General features: G+C 41.8%; 1 protein-coding gene across 3 annotated transcripts; it reads right to left on the bottom strand.

Moving 5' to 3' along the window:
* Positions 1-13,232: 13,232 nt before the first annotated feature.
* On the bottom strand, positions 13,233-14,661 carry LOC133886045 (myb-related protein MYBAS1-like). Of its 3 annotated transcripts, none has more exons than XM_062325778.1 (3): positions 14,472-14,661; positions 14,047-14,176; positions 13,233-13,958 (listed from the first exon to the last, which is right to left on the bottom strand). In XM_062325778.1, the coding sequence occupies exons 1-3, from the start codon at positions 14,644-14,646 to the stop codon at positions 13,505-13,507; spliced, it is 759 nt and encodes a 252-aa protein (XP_062181762.1). In that variant the 5' UTR covers positions 14,647-14,661; the 3' UTR covers positions 13,233-13,504. The 3 variants fall into 3 exon arrangements, with proteins under 3 accessions (XP_062181762.1, XP_062181763.1, XP_062181764.1); XM_062325779.1 differs by having other exon boundaries at positions 14,306-14,608; XM_062325780.1 differs by having other exon boundaries at positions 14,277-14,608.
* Between the last annotated feature and the right edge of the window lie 843 nt (positions 14,662-15,504).

Raw genomic sequence — 15,504 nt, forward strand, 5'->3', positions numbered from 1 at the left:
CAGTAGAGTATACGTGATTGAGAATGCGTAAGCCTTTTCATGATTCCTGCACCATGCATATTGTTGAACACATGGATCATGGATGGACGACATATCCGATGAAAGGTATCTTTTGGAATAGCAGAGATCTAGAAGACTTGGCTAAATACAATTATATATCAGACATAGTGAACGAACAACATCTTGATTTTCTCAGGTAGAAGTACTTTTCCTGCTTCAACCCTTAACCATTTATGTGGGGGTTTGGATTATCTGTGGCATGTTATGCCACCACGAGGAAGATTGAGCGGAATGATTATTGATTTTCATGCTTCTGTTTTTGATATAGGCTCCATAGTTGAAGGGGGTTTCTACTCTAAATTCCTTTTAAAGAACAGAGAAGATGGATTCAATTGGGCATTATATGCGGTCTATGGACCGGCCCAAGAGGAATCAAAAGTGGAATTTCTAACTGAAATGGCTCATGTCTGTAGTTTGGAAACTAACCCGATGATCATAGGAGGAGATTTCAACATTATGAGATGACCGGAGGACAAGAGTAATGATGACTTTGATCCTCGGTGGTCCCGTTTATTCAATGCAATAATTGACACATTGGATTTACGGGAGATTGAGATGACTGAAAGATAATATACATGGGCAAATGAATTGGATCCACCAACTTTTGAGAAACTTGGTCGAGTTCACATGAGCACTGAGTGGGAATCCATGTACCCAAAAGTTAAGGTTGAGCCACTTGATCGGTCCCGATCTGATCATACCCCTTTATTGCTCAGTACAGGGGCTAGTCAAAACTTTGGTTCACAACCCCTATTCAAATTCGAATTAGGGTGGCTGATTCGCGATGGCTTTTATGAGATGGTGACTAATATATGGCAAAATGAGCATAGAGGGAATAATGCAATAGAAAATGGCAAAATAAAATTAAAACTCTACGCTAATACTTGAGAGGATAGGCCAAACATACTTCTGGCACTCATAAGAAAGAAAAACTACAACTCATCATCATGATAGATGAGCTTGATAAAAGGGCAGAAATAATCCTTTAATGCCTAACGAGATTTCTTTGAAGCATTACCTTAATGAAATGTTATCCCATATGCTAAAAGAAGAAGAGCTCAAATGGTATCAAAGAGCTAAGGTTAAAGAGTTATTGGGGGGAGATAATAATACCAAATATTTCTATCTGGTGGCCAATGGTAAAAATAAAAAGACAAGAATATAAAATTTGGAACAAGAGAATGGGCCCGTAATTGGTGAGGTCGCTCTTAAAAAATACATCACAAAGTATTATAAAGGCTTATTCAGAAAACTAGAGCATAATAATTTTGCGATGGATAAATCTTTAATTAGCGATATTCCTCAAGTAAGTGAAAGCGAAAATGAGATCCTCACTGCCCAATTTGAAGAGGATGAGGTTAAAAGGGTAATTTTCCAAATGGAGCATAATAAAGCTCCAGGCCCTGATGGCTTTCTGGCTGAATTTTACAAGTGTTCTGGGAAATCATCAAAGGCGATCTCATGGTTTTATTCAAAGACTTTCACCTTGGACAATTATCCATTTTCAGTCTGAACTTTGGTGTCATTACCTTGATTCCTAAAAAAAGTAATGCGCTAAAGATTAAGAATATCGTCCTATATGCCTTCTTAATGTCAGCTTTAAGATCTTCACTAAAGTTGCCACTAATCGGATCGGTGTTCTGACTCAAAATGTAATCAGTCACACACAAACTATATTCATGTTCGGTCGAAACATTATAGAAGGAGTGATAATACTCCATGATACCATTCATGAGCTGCATAGGAAGAAATGGATGGTGTGATCCTTAAAATTGATTTTGAGAAAGCATATGATAAGGTCAAATGGTCATTCCTCCAACAAACATTGAGAATGAAAGGATTTTCAGCACAATGATGTGACTGGATCCAAAGTTTTGTATCGGGATGACATGTAGGAATTAAGATCAATGATGAAGTTGGACCTTACTTCCAAACTCAAAAAGGACTAAGACAAGGTACCCCTATTCCTCATACTTTTCAATATAGTAGCAGATATGCTTGCAATATTAATATCTAAAGCAAAAAGGTATGGGCAAATCAATGGAGTTGTGCCACACCTGGTGGATGATGTCTTATCTATTCTGCAATATGGGAATGATACCATCATTTTCATGGATCATAACTATTGGTGATATGGAAACCAGGGGTTCTCGAGTCCCAAGGCCAGGATAGCACAGTGCCATGTGGCGCCATCCCTCGGGGACCATCTCCCCGAGGGCCGAGAAAAGACAGTTCCAGGAGGGGCAGTCGGGGCCAAGAACAGTTGATCCCCGAGTACACAGAGTTCCCTGAGGACCCGAGAAGAGCCAGTTCCAGGAGGGGTGCTCGGGGCCATGAACAGTTGGCCCCCGAGTACCAGGAGTTCCCCGAGGACCCGAGAAGAGCCAGTTCTGGGAAGGGTGCTCAGGGCCATGAACAGCTGGCCCCTGAGTACCCGGAGTTCCCCGAGGACCCGAGAAGAGACAAATCCGGGAGAGGGTGCTCGGGGCCAAGAACGGTTGGTCCCCGAGTACCCAGAGTTCCCTGAGGACCTGAGAAGCCCCTTGCCAGTGGACCTCACAAGGGCTCCACGGTGAGGTGTCAATCAGTGGGAGGCCCGATGCTGCATTTAAGAGGGAGCGTGGCCTGTCACATCCAACCACTCCCCCCTCGTACTAAGTATGTCGGTCCATACCACCGCTTGGCAGGAAGGTGTAGGGACATTTAATGCGACGGATCCCATCGCACGGCACCTTGTGAGGCCCATAAAGGAAACGGCTTGAAGATATCGTCGCTGGGCTCGAGACGTATCGCCTGCCACCCTGCCGCGTCAGACCGTGTCAGATCTGCTTTGACCGGGCGGGCATGCGGGAATATTCAGCGGTTGCCCGGTGGCCCCCCTGCACCTGCTAAAGTTGGGGTGTAATGAGCGACGGGACCGGCCGAAGGGCGCATTTTCAACCCTTGTAACATCAAACTGTAGACCCATAATGGTTGCTTTCCATTGATGGCTTACAGGAACTCGTGCCCCCGTTCTGGGCATGCCAAGCCTCCCCCGGTAGGATAAAAGGGGGGGGAGCACTTCGGAGATGGAGAGACAAGCTAACTTGAAGCAAGAAGCAAGACTGAAGCTCAAGACTTAGACAAAAAAACCTTGTAACACAGAGATCCAGAGAAAGGCATTCCAAGAGCATTAATAGCACATCAGACACATAGGAGTAGGGTATTACGCTCCGTGCGGCCCGAACCTGTCTAAAATCCCTTGAGCATTTACTCCTACTAGCTGATGATCATTCGTCCCGCCTAGATCTCATACATTCGCATTAATCCCACGTACGAGGTAGATCCAGAATCAGCACCCCGGCCGAATCTCAAAAGGGGTCCCTTAGGATCCCCGCTTGCGGTGTTCATCCACCGACAATAACCTTGAGCAAGCAAAAAATATAAAACTTTTGCTATGTGTGTTTGAACAACTATTTGGCCTTAAGATCAACTTTCATAAAAGTGAGATCTTTTGCTATGGGGAAGGCAAAGAATGTGAAGACCAGTACTCACAATTATTTGGATGTGATATTGGTTCTTTGCTGTTCAGATATCTTGGCATTCCTATGATTCACAGGAAGCTAAGAAATAGTGATTAGAAGGGGGTTGAAGAAATTTTTGAGAGGAAACTGAGCAGTTGGAAGGCAAATCTTATGTCTGTTGGAGTAAGATTAGTACTCTTAAACTTAGTGTTAAGCTGTCTCCTCGTTTCCATGATGTCCTTCTTTGAAGTCCCCCAGGGTGTACTTAAAAGACTAGATCATCTTTGATCTAGGTTCTTTTTGCAAGGGGATAGTCATAAAAAGAAATATCGGCTAGCTCGTTGGGATATACTTTTCCAACCAAAAGACCTGTGTGGATTAGGTATTACTAATCTCTCGGTTAAGAATATTTGCCTCCTCAGCAAGTGGCTTTTTAGACTGCTTAATGAGGATGGGGTTTGGCAGCAATTGCTCAGAAATAAATACCTTGGCGGAAAATCTCTCACACAGGCTGAGGGGAAACCAGGAAATTCACACTTTTGGTCTGGACTCATGAAAGTGAAAAAAGATTTTCTCAAATGGGGATCTTTCCATATTAAGGATGGTAGCCAAACTAGATTCTAGAATGATAGTTGGTTGGGTAATATCACTATGAGGGAACAATATCCGACACTGTATAATATGGTTAGAAGGAAACAAAGCACAATGACGTAGGTCATGAGTTCCATACCGCTAAATCTCTTATTTTGTAGACCAATTATTGGGGATAAACAAATTGCTTGGTATAATATGATGTCCAAGTTGGTACATATTCAATTATGGAGTGGACGAGACATCTTTAAATTGGGGTTGCATTCGAATGGAAATTTTTTGGTTCATTCAATGTATAGCCAAATGATAACACAACCCATTTCTGTCCCTACTAGAGGTCTATGGAAGCTTAAGCTCCCACTCAAAATCAAGGTTTTCTTGTGGTACTTATGCAGAGGTGTAATTTTGACCAAGGATAATTTGGCAAAAAGAAATTGGAATGGCAGCTTTAAATGTTGTTTTTGCAACCACAATGAAAACATACAACATTTGTTTTTTGAGTGTCATTCTGCAAGGTCCATTTGGCACATAATTACTATTGCCTTGGGAATAAAAAACCTAACAATATAGGTCATATAATGGGAAATTGGCCAAGCACAATGGGAGCTACTTCTAATTCCCAAGCTCTAGTTGGGGCGGCTACCATGTTTTGGTCTATATGGCTCTGCCATAATGATATAGTTTTTAATAAAAAAAATATTCTATGAGGGAGTCTTCAGAGGAACCTATTTGTTACGTTTCTAGAGGCTGCTTCAAAAGGAAACACAAAGAGAAGACATAAGGCATGCCACTTGTTTGGAGGTGGTGGCCATGCAAGTCTTCGCCAAGAATGGGTGACCGCATAATCATATGTTATGTGGTTGATGTTATTTTTTTTAAAAAAACCTTGTTTCTGTTATGCTTAATCATTGATGTAATAATGAATGTAGGTTGTATGCATCGAAAGATGCAAAAAACCGAAACTGCACCATACATGCATGTTCACAAGTTATTTACATTGTTATATGCAAAACAAACAAAGAGTAAGAAGTGTTAACCGGTATAGACTTGGTCTAAACTGGTCTTTATTTGTGGGAACTGAACAAGTAAGCGTCCAACATATAACATGATATAATAGATTGTTCAAATCGTACACAAATATGTGAACAAATCATAACATAACACATTACAACCTCACATATTGTGACTATCTCGGTACTAACACAGTGAAGTACAATAGTGTGCACGTGAATATCCATCACACCACAAATTACAACATTATGGATCTCAATGAGCTGACGAAGCCAACGATCGACAACTACGAGGACGTCTTCCATCTGCAACAGACCCGAAAGGACTTGCTTATGCGGGGTTCACATTTGGGACACCAATAGTGTATTTCTTGTAAGTGTGTCCTGTTCTGTTGCACTTGTTGTACCATTTCACGCGACATCTAGTTTCTGCTTCATCCATGTCATTACGGAGCCTCGTAGTCCTGTGCCGCGCCTTCTTCTACTTCATCTTATCAGGATCAGGTATGAACACAACATCGGGCCTAGGTTCCTTCATGAAAGAACCATAAATCCTGAAACTATAGACATCATGGTTCCAGGTGTCAAACATAGCTTCCTTCTTAAAGTAATCAGAGACGTACCTCCAAGTCCTCATCCCCATCACAACATATGTGACAATCACATGGGAGCATGGCTTATGTAGTAGCATCGGCTTGTAGCAGGTGCAAACACACCTGTTATTGAAGATGGTGCACTCGTGGATAACTCTCTCACGCTTGCCCCCACTCCTTCTTTTGTCCCTGCATAGAATTTCATATTTATGCTGTTTAGTTCCAATAATCTTCACCCGGTGCATCTTTGCCTTCTCCGCCTTGTCTTTCATGTACTTAGTCATCTTTGTCCTATAAATCATACTAGCATTATTCAGTGCCATGTGCGCTACTGCATAGTGGTCCCTGAAATACTTGCATCTCCTTTGAAGTATGAACTCTACAATCCCCACCAGCGGTAACCCCCTCACACCTTTCATCACCCAGTTGTAAACCTCTGCTAAATTTGTGGTCATATGCCGTACTTAGTCCCATTTGTGTCATAGAAAAGAGCTCACTTCTCCTTGAACTCATTCTCAATCCACTCGCTAAATGACCTAGTAGATGACCCGCTCCTCCGTATGATATCAGCTTCATTGTCATTTGGCAGAGACTCAAGAGATGCTGGTACGTCCTCCGGTCCCATCACGGGCCTCCCTGGCCTCCCTACACACTCCTATGTTTGCTTTTTCGTCAGCTCATCTAGTGTCTTTCAAAAAGCATCGGACTTCCGTTTGTAGTTCTAACCGCATAGCCTCTTGAACATGTCATGAGGTTTCTTAAATTGGCAAAAGAAGTTTACACTCAAATGCCTCATGCACCACCTACTCTGCAGATCTGGCCACACAGGTCCAATCAAGCCATCGTCCATTCCATTTTGCAACTCTAAAATTTCCTTGAGCATCCCTACATATCGGTCATGTATAATGCACACGTTCGGACGAGCACCAACAATTATCATCCTCAAACGGTACAGGAACCAATACCAACTGCTGGTGTTCTCACTCTCCATAAATGCAAAGGCCAACGGTAGAACTTGATTGTTCCCATCAACCCCAATAGCAGTCAGGATCTGCCCCGTGAACTTGCCGGTAAGGAAAGTGTCGTCGATGCACAGGATAGGCCGACAATGCTTGAAAATTTCGATACATGCCCCTATTGCGAAGACTATTGCGAAAAAACATCACTTCAGGACATATTTGCCAGGTTTGGACAGCAATGTGTACTTATCAATATCGTAACAAATCCATGGGTTCCTTCAAGCAATGGTCTGTAACAAATATGGTAGATTGTCATATGACGCTTCGTAGGTCCCGAACCTCATCTCAATTGCCTTCCTATTCGCCCTTCATACCTTGTTGTAGCTGATAGTGTACTTGTACTTCTCCTCAATTTGTATAATTATGGACTCTAGTTCGTAGTTCAGGTTTTTCACAATCTGGGCGTACATCACATTAGTTGGGCTCAAGTTTGTCCATCATTTAAGTGTGGTCGACCACAATCGATACCTCCCAATAGTCAACTCACTTTCCCTTGAAGCCGTGCACCTACCACGGGCAACTCTCATTCACGCACTTCACCTCATATTTCTTCTTGATTGACGTGACAACATAAATTACCGTCGAAGTGAGGTCGTTCATTGAGTCATAACATCCTTCATGGCCTGACTAGTAGGATACCTAGCATCTTGGGTCACCTCATTCTATGTATACTCGCAGGCCACTTGATTCCTCTGATTCACCATAAGATTGTTGAAGTTTAGATTGTTCCAGTCCATGGGAACCGAAGCATCATCCTCATCATCCGAGTTATCATACTCAGGAGTTTCATCAGCCTGAAGATCATCTCGCTCCATCTGTTCAATTGGAGAAGGGATTTGTTCCCCCTATTCTGTCTCACCAGTCGGTTCAGTCGGATAATCCGATGAATGTGCACCATCCAGATCGACATCTTCATCATATTCTTCCTCATCACCCTCTTCCTCCGCGTACCCTCTACCCTGCATCTCCCCAACTGCCTCCTTATTCTTCTATTGCACAAGCAACATAGGAGGTCAACCACTATGCACAACATCCTACAGGTACATCTTCCCCACTTCATCTTCCCAGAGCGGGTACACCTCTCAGCACACACCTTCTCTGAAATGGTTGCCCACAATGCTAATGGTCATCTCTTGAACCTCGGAGTCTACTTTGAAACCCCGCATAAACTAGACATACAAGTGTCCAATGCTTTTGTGCATTGGTCTAGATATACCCTTATCTATTGAATTAAAAACAAACAATACTACCCCTTTAGGACAATATAAGATTTTATTATCCCCGTAAAAAATTCTGAACTGCCACATATCCAACATATCTAGCAACCATCGACAAAAACTATGATATTATTATAATAGAACAGAAAGAATCATGTTAAACTACATCTACAATGCAAAATTCATTACAAGTATAGCCCAACATGTAATCTATACTACAACAACATATTCCTGATTCGCTACATCAAACACATCTAAATCCTACATCTATCATATCAGTTATGACTACACTATGTCTAAATCCTATATCTAATACCTAATATATGTCTAAATACTATATCTAATTTCTAAAATACAAGTATAAATATGATCTAATTGCTGAACTATATCTAACCCTAATTCTAAAACTATATCTATATTTTAACTTATATCTAGTGACTATCCTACCAGATTTGTAAAACAAAGTCTAGATCTAACATCTAATCTATATCAAAACCTAGCACTAGTTACTATCCTATCGGAATTATTAAGAAAAAATAGGAAACAAATTTACCTCTTTTTTCCAATAGGGTTTCACCACACAAATCTCCCTCCCCTCTCATCTCTCTCCTCTCCTCTCCTCTTCTCTCGGCTAAATGGGAATGAAATGAGATGCTGACATCGGCACGGTCTAAATACTCAAAAGATCTTGCCCGTTGAACGGACGAGACCTTTTGGGTGGACTCGCGCGATGTCACAGCCACGAAGTTCTCGCTTGTTCAATGAGTGAGATCAAGTTCTTGCCCGCTGTTTCGAGACCTTTCTGTCTCCGATTATTAAATTTGTTGGCAGCCGAGGCCCACAAAGTCTTACCCGTTCAACAAGTGGGACCTTGTTTTCGTCGGTTGAACATGTGACGGTAAGTTAGATCTCATTATTTTTCAAACGTGCACATAATCTTGAAATATTTGAAAAATATATAAAAAAGAATTCCTCCGCCGCCTGGACGAGCTCCATATACGATGCTCCCGTGCGCCCAGCCCACGGGGCAATCACCAGGTACTGCACGCCCTGCCGCTATACTGTGCTCTCGATCGGCCTGCTCTCTACGTCGACTCTGCAGGTCGACTCCGCCTGTGCTCCCAGCCGACCCGAGCCATCCGACCTGAGGTCTGACTACGTGCGCCAACCTCGGCTCGCCTAGATCGATCGGCGACCGCGCGGCAGCCTCGATCGGCCTCCCTGGTCGGCCACGCTAGCTCCCGCCGTCAGCTAGCGCACCATGCATGTTACAATAACTAATTTATGAGTTCATGTATTTTTAAAAGACATAGGATCATGTAAGAAGACTAACAAAATTAGTTTCATGATTTTTGGATTAGCAAAGAGTAAACTATGCATTTAACTTGGTTTAACAAATACAATTTCTCACAAAAAAATTTTGAACTTTTTATGAGTATAAATACTTTTATCATGTAGATCATGTTACAAGGAAGCCAACAAAATTTGTTTCACTTGATTTGAAGCTCAGATGAATTAGTTATTGATTTTACAAGGTTGAGCCCTTTTTTGGATTTTTTGTTGAACTGCGCTGGAATTCGATAAAACCGCTCGATAAATCGAGAAAACCAAGCGGTTACCGACCCAAACCGCTCGGTAACCGACCAATTCAAAAATGCGAGAAAACCGCTCGGTAACCGACCAAAACCGAGCGGTTACCGAATAGCTAAAATCGCAATTTTTTTTTCCAAAATTCAAATTTTGCCAAATGAATTTTCTCTGATTTTTTTTAATTTTTTGACCGGTAACCGCGGTTATCACATATTTTCGGTTACCGCCGGAGCTCGATAACTTAACCTTGCTCCTGTCTCGCGCACGCACCAGGCCGTCGCGTGCTCACCCTGGCCAGACTCCTCAAGTTCGGACGCCACACGTCGTCATGGCCTCGGACTCCTGTCCAGCCTCTAAGCCGAGCACGTCACCGAGACCAAGTTGAAGTCCAGGCCATGCGCTCACCTGCCTCTTTCGTACCAGACCAGCCTCCAGACGCTCCTGCGTAGAGACCACGAACCTTGCCCGTACCGCGTGCCGCAACAGCCACGAGCCGCTGACCTGCACGATGCACACCATGCCTCATGCGCTCGCGTGCATTGCAGCCAACCCCGACTTCCTCACCGCGACATCCGTGTTGCCCTCGACGACGACTTCCGCCGACGCTCACGTCGACGCGGCAGCCGTATGCGCAATAGCCGCCGTCATACTCCACCTTACGCCATGTTCGCTCCGCCTTGGCTGTGCGTTTTACGACGCCTTGTAGGTGCATAAATCTCACGTCTCTGCGCGATCTTCCACGCAACACTCTAGATCAATTCAATCATAACTTTGATATCACTTGTTAGTAAATTAGTCATCAGCTAAAGCAATCGATGGATATACCAAGATGATGCACACGATCACAGATGACACCAGAGGTATGATATTTGTTAACGAGGTTTAGTCGAAGCCACATCCCTTAGCCATGACTACGTGCGCTCCTCCTCAACTAGCAACATCGGTCGTTTCCTCATATTCCGACAGACTCGCTGCCGCCTTACGAACTTGTTGTTATGTCATCATGGTTATAAACAGCGGCTCTCCTCACATATTTATAAGGAGGTCTGGTTACAGTAATTCTACTAGAATTCTACCACTACTAAAAAAACTATTTTCAGAGATGGGTGGTAACTCATTTTCACAGGCATTTAGCGTATCAGCCTATGATCGAAAGGCTATACAAATAGACGATTTATGAAAACCTATTATCACAGGTGGTTCACTTAAAAAACCGTCTATGGTAATTTCTATTTTTACATGCAATTCTTTAAGCCTACCACCTGTGATAATCCCTCCTCAAATCGATATTTTTTGGCACGAAAAAAGCGAAAAAAAATTGGCCTGACCAAGTGCCCTTGCGATCGTGCCGTCGCCAGTCACAAGTTTTTTCATACAAAATACGTGCACTTGCGATTCTTAGCACTTGAATTTGGGACCCCTCACCAACTACAAGTTATATGGTGCGACGGCGCGACCGCAGGGGTACTTGGTCGGGCCAAATAGCATATGTAATCATTTTGATATCTTATATCTGAAACTTCAAATAATTATTTAGATATCTAAATGACTTCAAATGAAAAACATTTCAACAACAAAATTATAGATCTCGTCGAGGGCTACAATTTTGGTATAAAGTTTGTCCTCATCTGATTTCGTATGAAAAAATTATAAGTTTTTTAAGATAAACTGTTACTCAATCTATAGGCGGTTCACACAATGAATTGCATCTGAAAGTGACTATCCATTATTACAGACGATTCACATAAGTAATCGTCTATGAGAATAGGTGATAACTTATCTTAAAATTTTACAATTTTTATACGAAGTTGGATGAGGACAAACTTTATATCAAAATTGTAGTTCTCGATGAGATCTATAACTTTATAAACTACATAGTTATAGATCTCGTCGATGACTACAATTTTTATATAGAGTTTTTCCTCATCCAACTTCATATGAAAGGGTTATGATTTTTTAATGGATGATCATTTTCAGCGGCAATTCATATAAGGAACCGCCTTTAAAAATAACCTTTTACACAGGTGTTTTGTTATATGAATCGTTTATGATAATTATTCATTATCACAGGCAGTTCATATAAGAAATCTCATGTGAAAATTTATTTCTACAGGTGGTCCGTAACCACAAGTTTCCTCACCAACTGCTCAGATGGTTTTTTAAATGAATCGTATGTGGAAAGACACCCAATACATCTTAAAAAATAGATTTTGTAGTAGTGTACATAGAGTCCTATAAGGATTTCATCATATACCGCTAATATAACTTCAAATCCTATACGTAATCAACTTCATATAATTATTCGACACATATCCAACACAAATAGAGTATTGGTGTTTTTTTCTAACTAATATCGTGTTTCATACTAATGTTGAAATGCGAAGAGATTTCTGTTCTCAGTTTTTTAACTGAAGATATCATGCCACTTTTATTTCTATGTAGAAGTTACATCGAAAGTTGCCTTTCAGTTTTCATGTTTATGATTTCATATAACTGTGAGGTGTGGTAAGAGCTTGTCTGGTTGAGTTTTCACTTGGAATTGATACAGTTGATCGTGACTAGTGTCCGCCCTGGAACTTATAATGTGTAAGAGTTTTGTGAGTGAAATATTTCTTTTCTTTACAAATATGTAGCAAGGTCTGTTTTATCTAAATAAAAAGGTCTGAACTTTGATATGTTGGCCACCTGCTATTGCAGGATTTCCAAGTGATTAATGGATCCAGCATTCCTGCTAGGCTGGGTGAGTTTTCCCTTGTGCATTCTCTGTCTGCATCATATCCTTTAGGCACCACCTCCTTTAAGGACTGAGAAACGTTTTAGATCTTTTTATCAACATGTCAAAACAAAACCAGATCTTGTGACCTTCTGGTACTTTGGATATCCTCCCCTGAATTAACTATTAAAAATCACAAACACAATACACATGGGGAGGTTTTTTCTTAATCTTTACAATGGACATAGTTAGAATAACCACGCACTATTGGATATTAATGTCGGCTTCCCTCACGTATCTTAACTAAAGACCTAGTCCTAAAGGGCTGAGCCCTGAAGACCGATACGCTTTGATCGGAAGTACCAACTAAAAGATTGGTTGGCGTCCCACCTTATACTGTGCCTATAAAGATGAGGGAGAGCCGGCACCTCATGGATTGATCCCGTGAGTTTACCTACCCCGTATACTGGAACCCTAAGACGATATTAAAGGGTGTAGACAATAGGTAAAGACCGTCACCGCCGCATCTTCATCGACTACATGCGTCAGCCATCTCTACTTCGCCTACACCGATCATCTTTGTCAAGCCGACGATCATTTCCGCCAACTAAACCGTTTTGTCTACGATCGGCAATGCATCCTCAGGCTTTTGTATGTCATAAGGCTTCCGCTGTGATGCGAGATCAAGATAAGAACCTCAAGCACACATCTCCATTAGCATTTGCTATTCGCTCCAGTTAAAGCTAGTATACCTTTCTGTATCTCCAAGTGAGCCAGAAAATTTTCATCATTACTACAATCTGCCTTTATATAACCTTAGGAAGGATATTAATTTAGATGTGAACTTACTACTTGGCACCATAATTTGTTTGTGAATTATAGTTTCTAACCATATTATGTTGTTACTTGATCAATGTAGAATAGTACCACAGGAGATAAACAACTATATCAGTTATTAATATATCATGCATATAAAGCACCCTTGTATTGCACACTATGAAAGGAACTGAAACAAGCTATTTCGTACACTGCATAGGTACATACATCATGAGCACACCTGCAATGTTACAGTAGATTATCGAATATCGAAATCCATACTAATGTAAACGTAGCTATGAAGTACTACAAATATGGTAGGTAGATATGTAGCTTAGTGATCTGAACTATATCTAGATGTATAGTAGCTTCAGCCTTCAATAGCCAGGGCCTTACTTACCATAACCAAATTGTGGAGCCAACATCCTGATTTCCTCATCTTCCATCTTCCAGAAAACTTCGGGGCATTTGTAATCCCACATGGCAGTTGGCAGCAGTGGGCAGGGAAGACTGCTGCATGCTTTCTCTTTTTCTTCATCAATGCCCAGCAAGGCAGGTGCCTCGATCTCCCTCCATATCTGATCTATGGGATATCCATCAATGACACTCTGGGTGTCCTCGAGGGCGCTCGTGATGCAGCTACTGCCATTGTGAGTGTCACCACTGCCCATCCCAATGATTGGAGCGGTGTCAAGGAGGCAGGATTGGTATGTCAGTGAGGAGGATGAGGACGAAGGTGACATGCTCATCTTCCTCTCCTGTGCTTTCTTTCTCATGTGTGTCCTCCAGTAGTTCTTGATCTCATTGTCTGTGCGCCCTGGCAGCCTTCGCGCTATCCTAGACCACCTACATATAGACAATTTTAGTGAGTTTCACCTGCTCCTGTAGTAATTGAGAAAAGCTATTGTGAAGAAAAAATTCTTTTGGATCAAACCTGTTACCCCATCGAGCATGGAGCTCGATAATAAGGTGTTCCTCTTGTGGTGACATGCGGCCGTGCTTGAGGTCAGGGTGGAGATAGTTCACCCACCGGAGGCGGCAGCTCTTGCCTGTCCGGTTGAGACCTGCATGACCATACAGAGCGTGAAGTATGAAGAGGGTGGGTTAGACAGGATGACGTTGCTGTTTGCGACGTCTATGCGCGAAGGATTGCAAAATAGCTACCTAATTTGCAGTTCCCCAACCCCTCAAACCTGAGACTTGGGCAATGAAATCCCAACGCCGGTCTCCGAACAGGCGGACAGTGCATACCAGTTGCATGTCCTCCTGCTCTGTCCATGGCCCCTTGCGCAGCTCCTCTCTCACTGTCACCATATTGGGTAATAAAATTACTGCAAGGCTAACGTTGCTTGCTTCTACCTTGGATAGGCTGGGAACTAGTCTTGTTGCTCTTCTTCCTCTGCGTGCTTGTGGGCTCCAGTTTCAGGTTTAGATCCTTGATGAACTCCAGCCTGATAGTAAGAAGGTACCTACTAGGGAGAGGAAGCCACTTTGTCTTAGGCTGTGTACTGGATTGCTGGCTTTTGCCACCCATTTATAGGCAACAGGGGAAGCTATTCTCTCCAAAAAAAAAAAAAGAAGGGGAAGCTCTTGTGTGGTCACATGACGTAGTGGGTGTGATTTAGATAATCCTATAGACCTTATCATCATTTGGGTTGTGCTCAGACTTGCTAACAGAATTGGTTCCTTTGGTTCTTGCTTTGAGTTACAGATTATAGAAGGGAACGGACAAGTCAAGTTTGTTTATAATGGATTCAGAATACATATAACTCTTATGTCTTATCTTTTAACTGTGTCAGTTGATTCCACTGCTTTTGTGTAGCAAAGCCATTTTGACATAAAACAATAGAGAACACTATATTTCTTTTCTTTTTTTTACTTTGTTTGCATGTGCATATCTAATAGAGGTTGCTTCTATAGTAAAGGTGAGTGCATTCTATTTCATTTTTGCTTGATTTTTTCACATGTATAGAAGGAGATCTGTGTACAATATGTTTTGTTATGTTTTGCAAAAAAGGAGAAACTTTTGTGGCTATAATTATTTTGATTATTTAATAAGCCAATAGCATTATTACCTTTAGCATCTTATTCTTTGATAAGATGAATAGACATCTGAAGTGGATACTGGTGTTTGCCTTTCATTGAACCCATACTCTGGTACATGATTTGTACCTGCACTTTAAACATGCTAACATGTTCAGTTCAGTTTTTGTATATGCTTCATGGACATTATAAATGGGTTGCTGCAGGTTTTTTCCACAAATCAGATAAGCAAAAAAATATTTCCCCTACTTTTCATCAGAATTTTTTACCAGGTGAGGTATGATAATCGAGCATTTAGAGATTCTTGATGCTAATCCATGAATTGGACTGTTTGTTTGCCGCAGACATA

The sequence above is a fragment of the Phragmites australis genome, chromosome 12 (assembly GCF_958298935.1).
Source record: "Phragmites australis chromosome 12, lpPhrAust1.1, whole genome shotgun sequence".
In the NCBI taxonomy this organism is placed as follows: Eukaryota; Viridiplantae; Streptophyta; class Magnoliopsida; order Poales; family Poaceae; genus Phragmites; species Phragmites australis.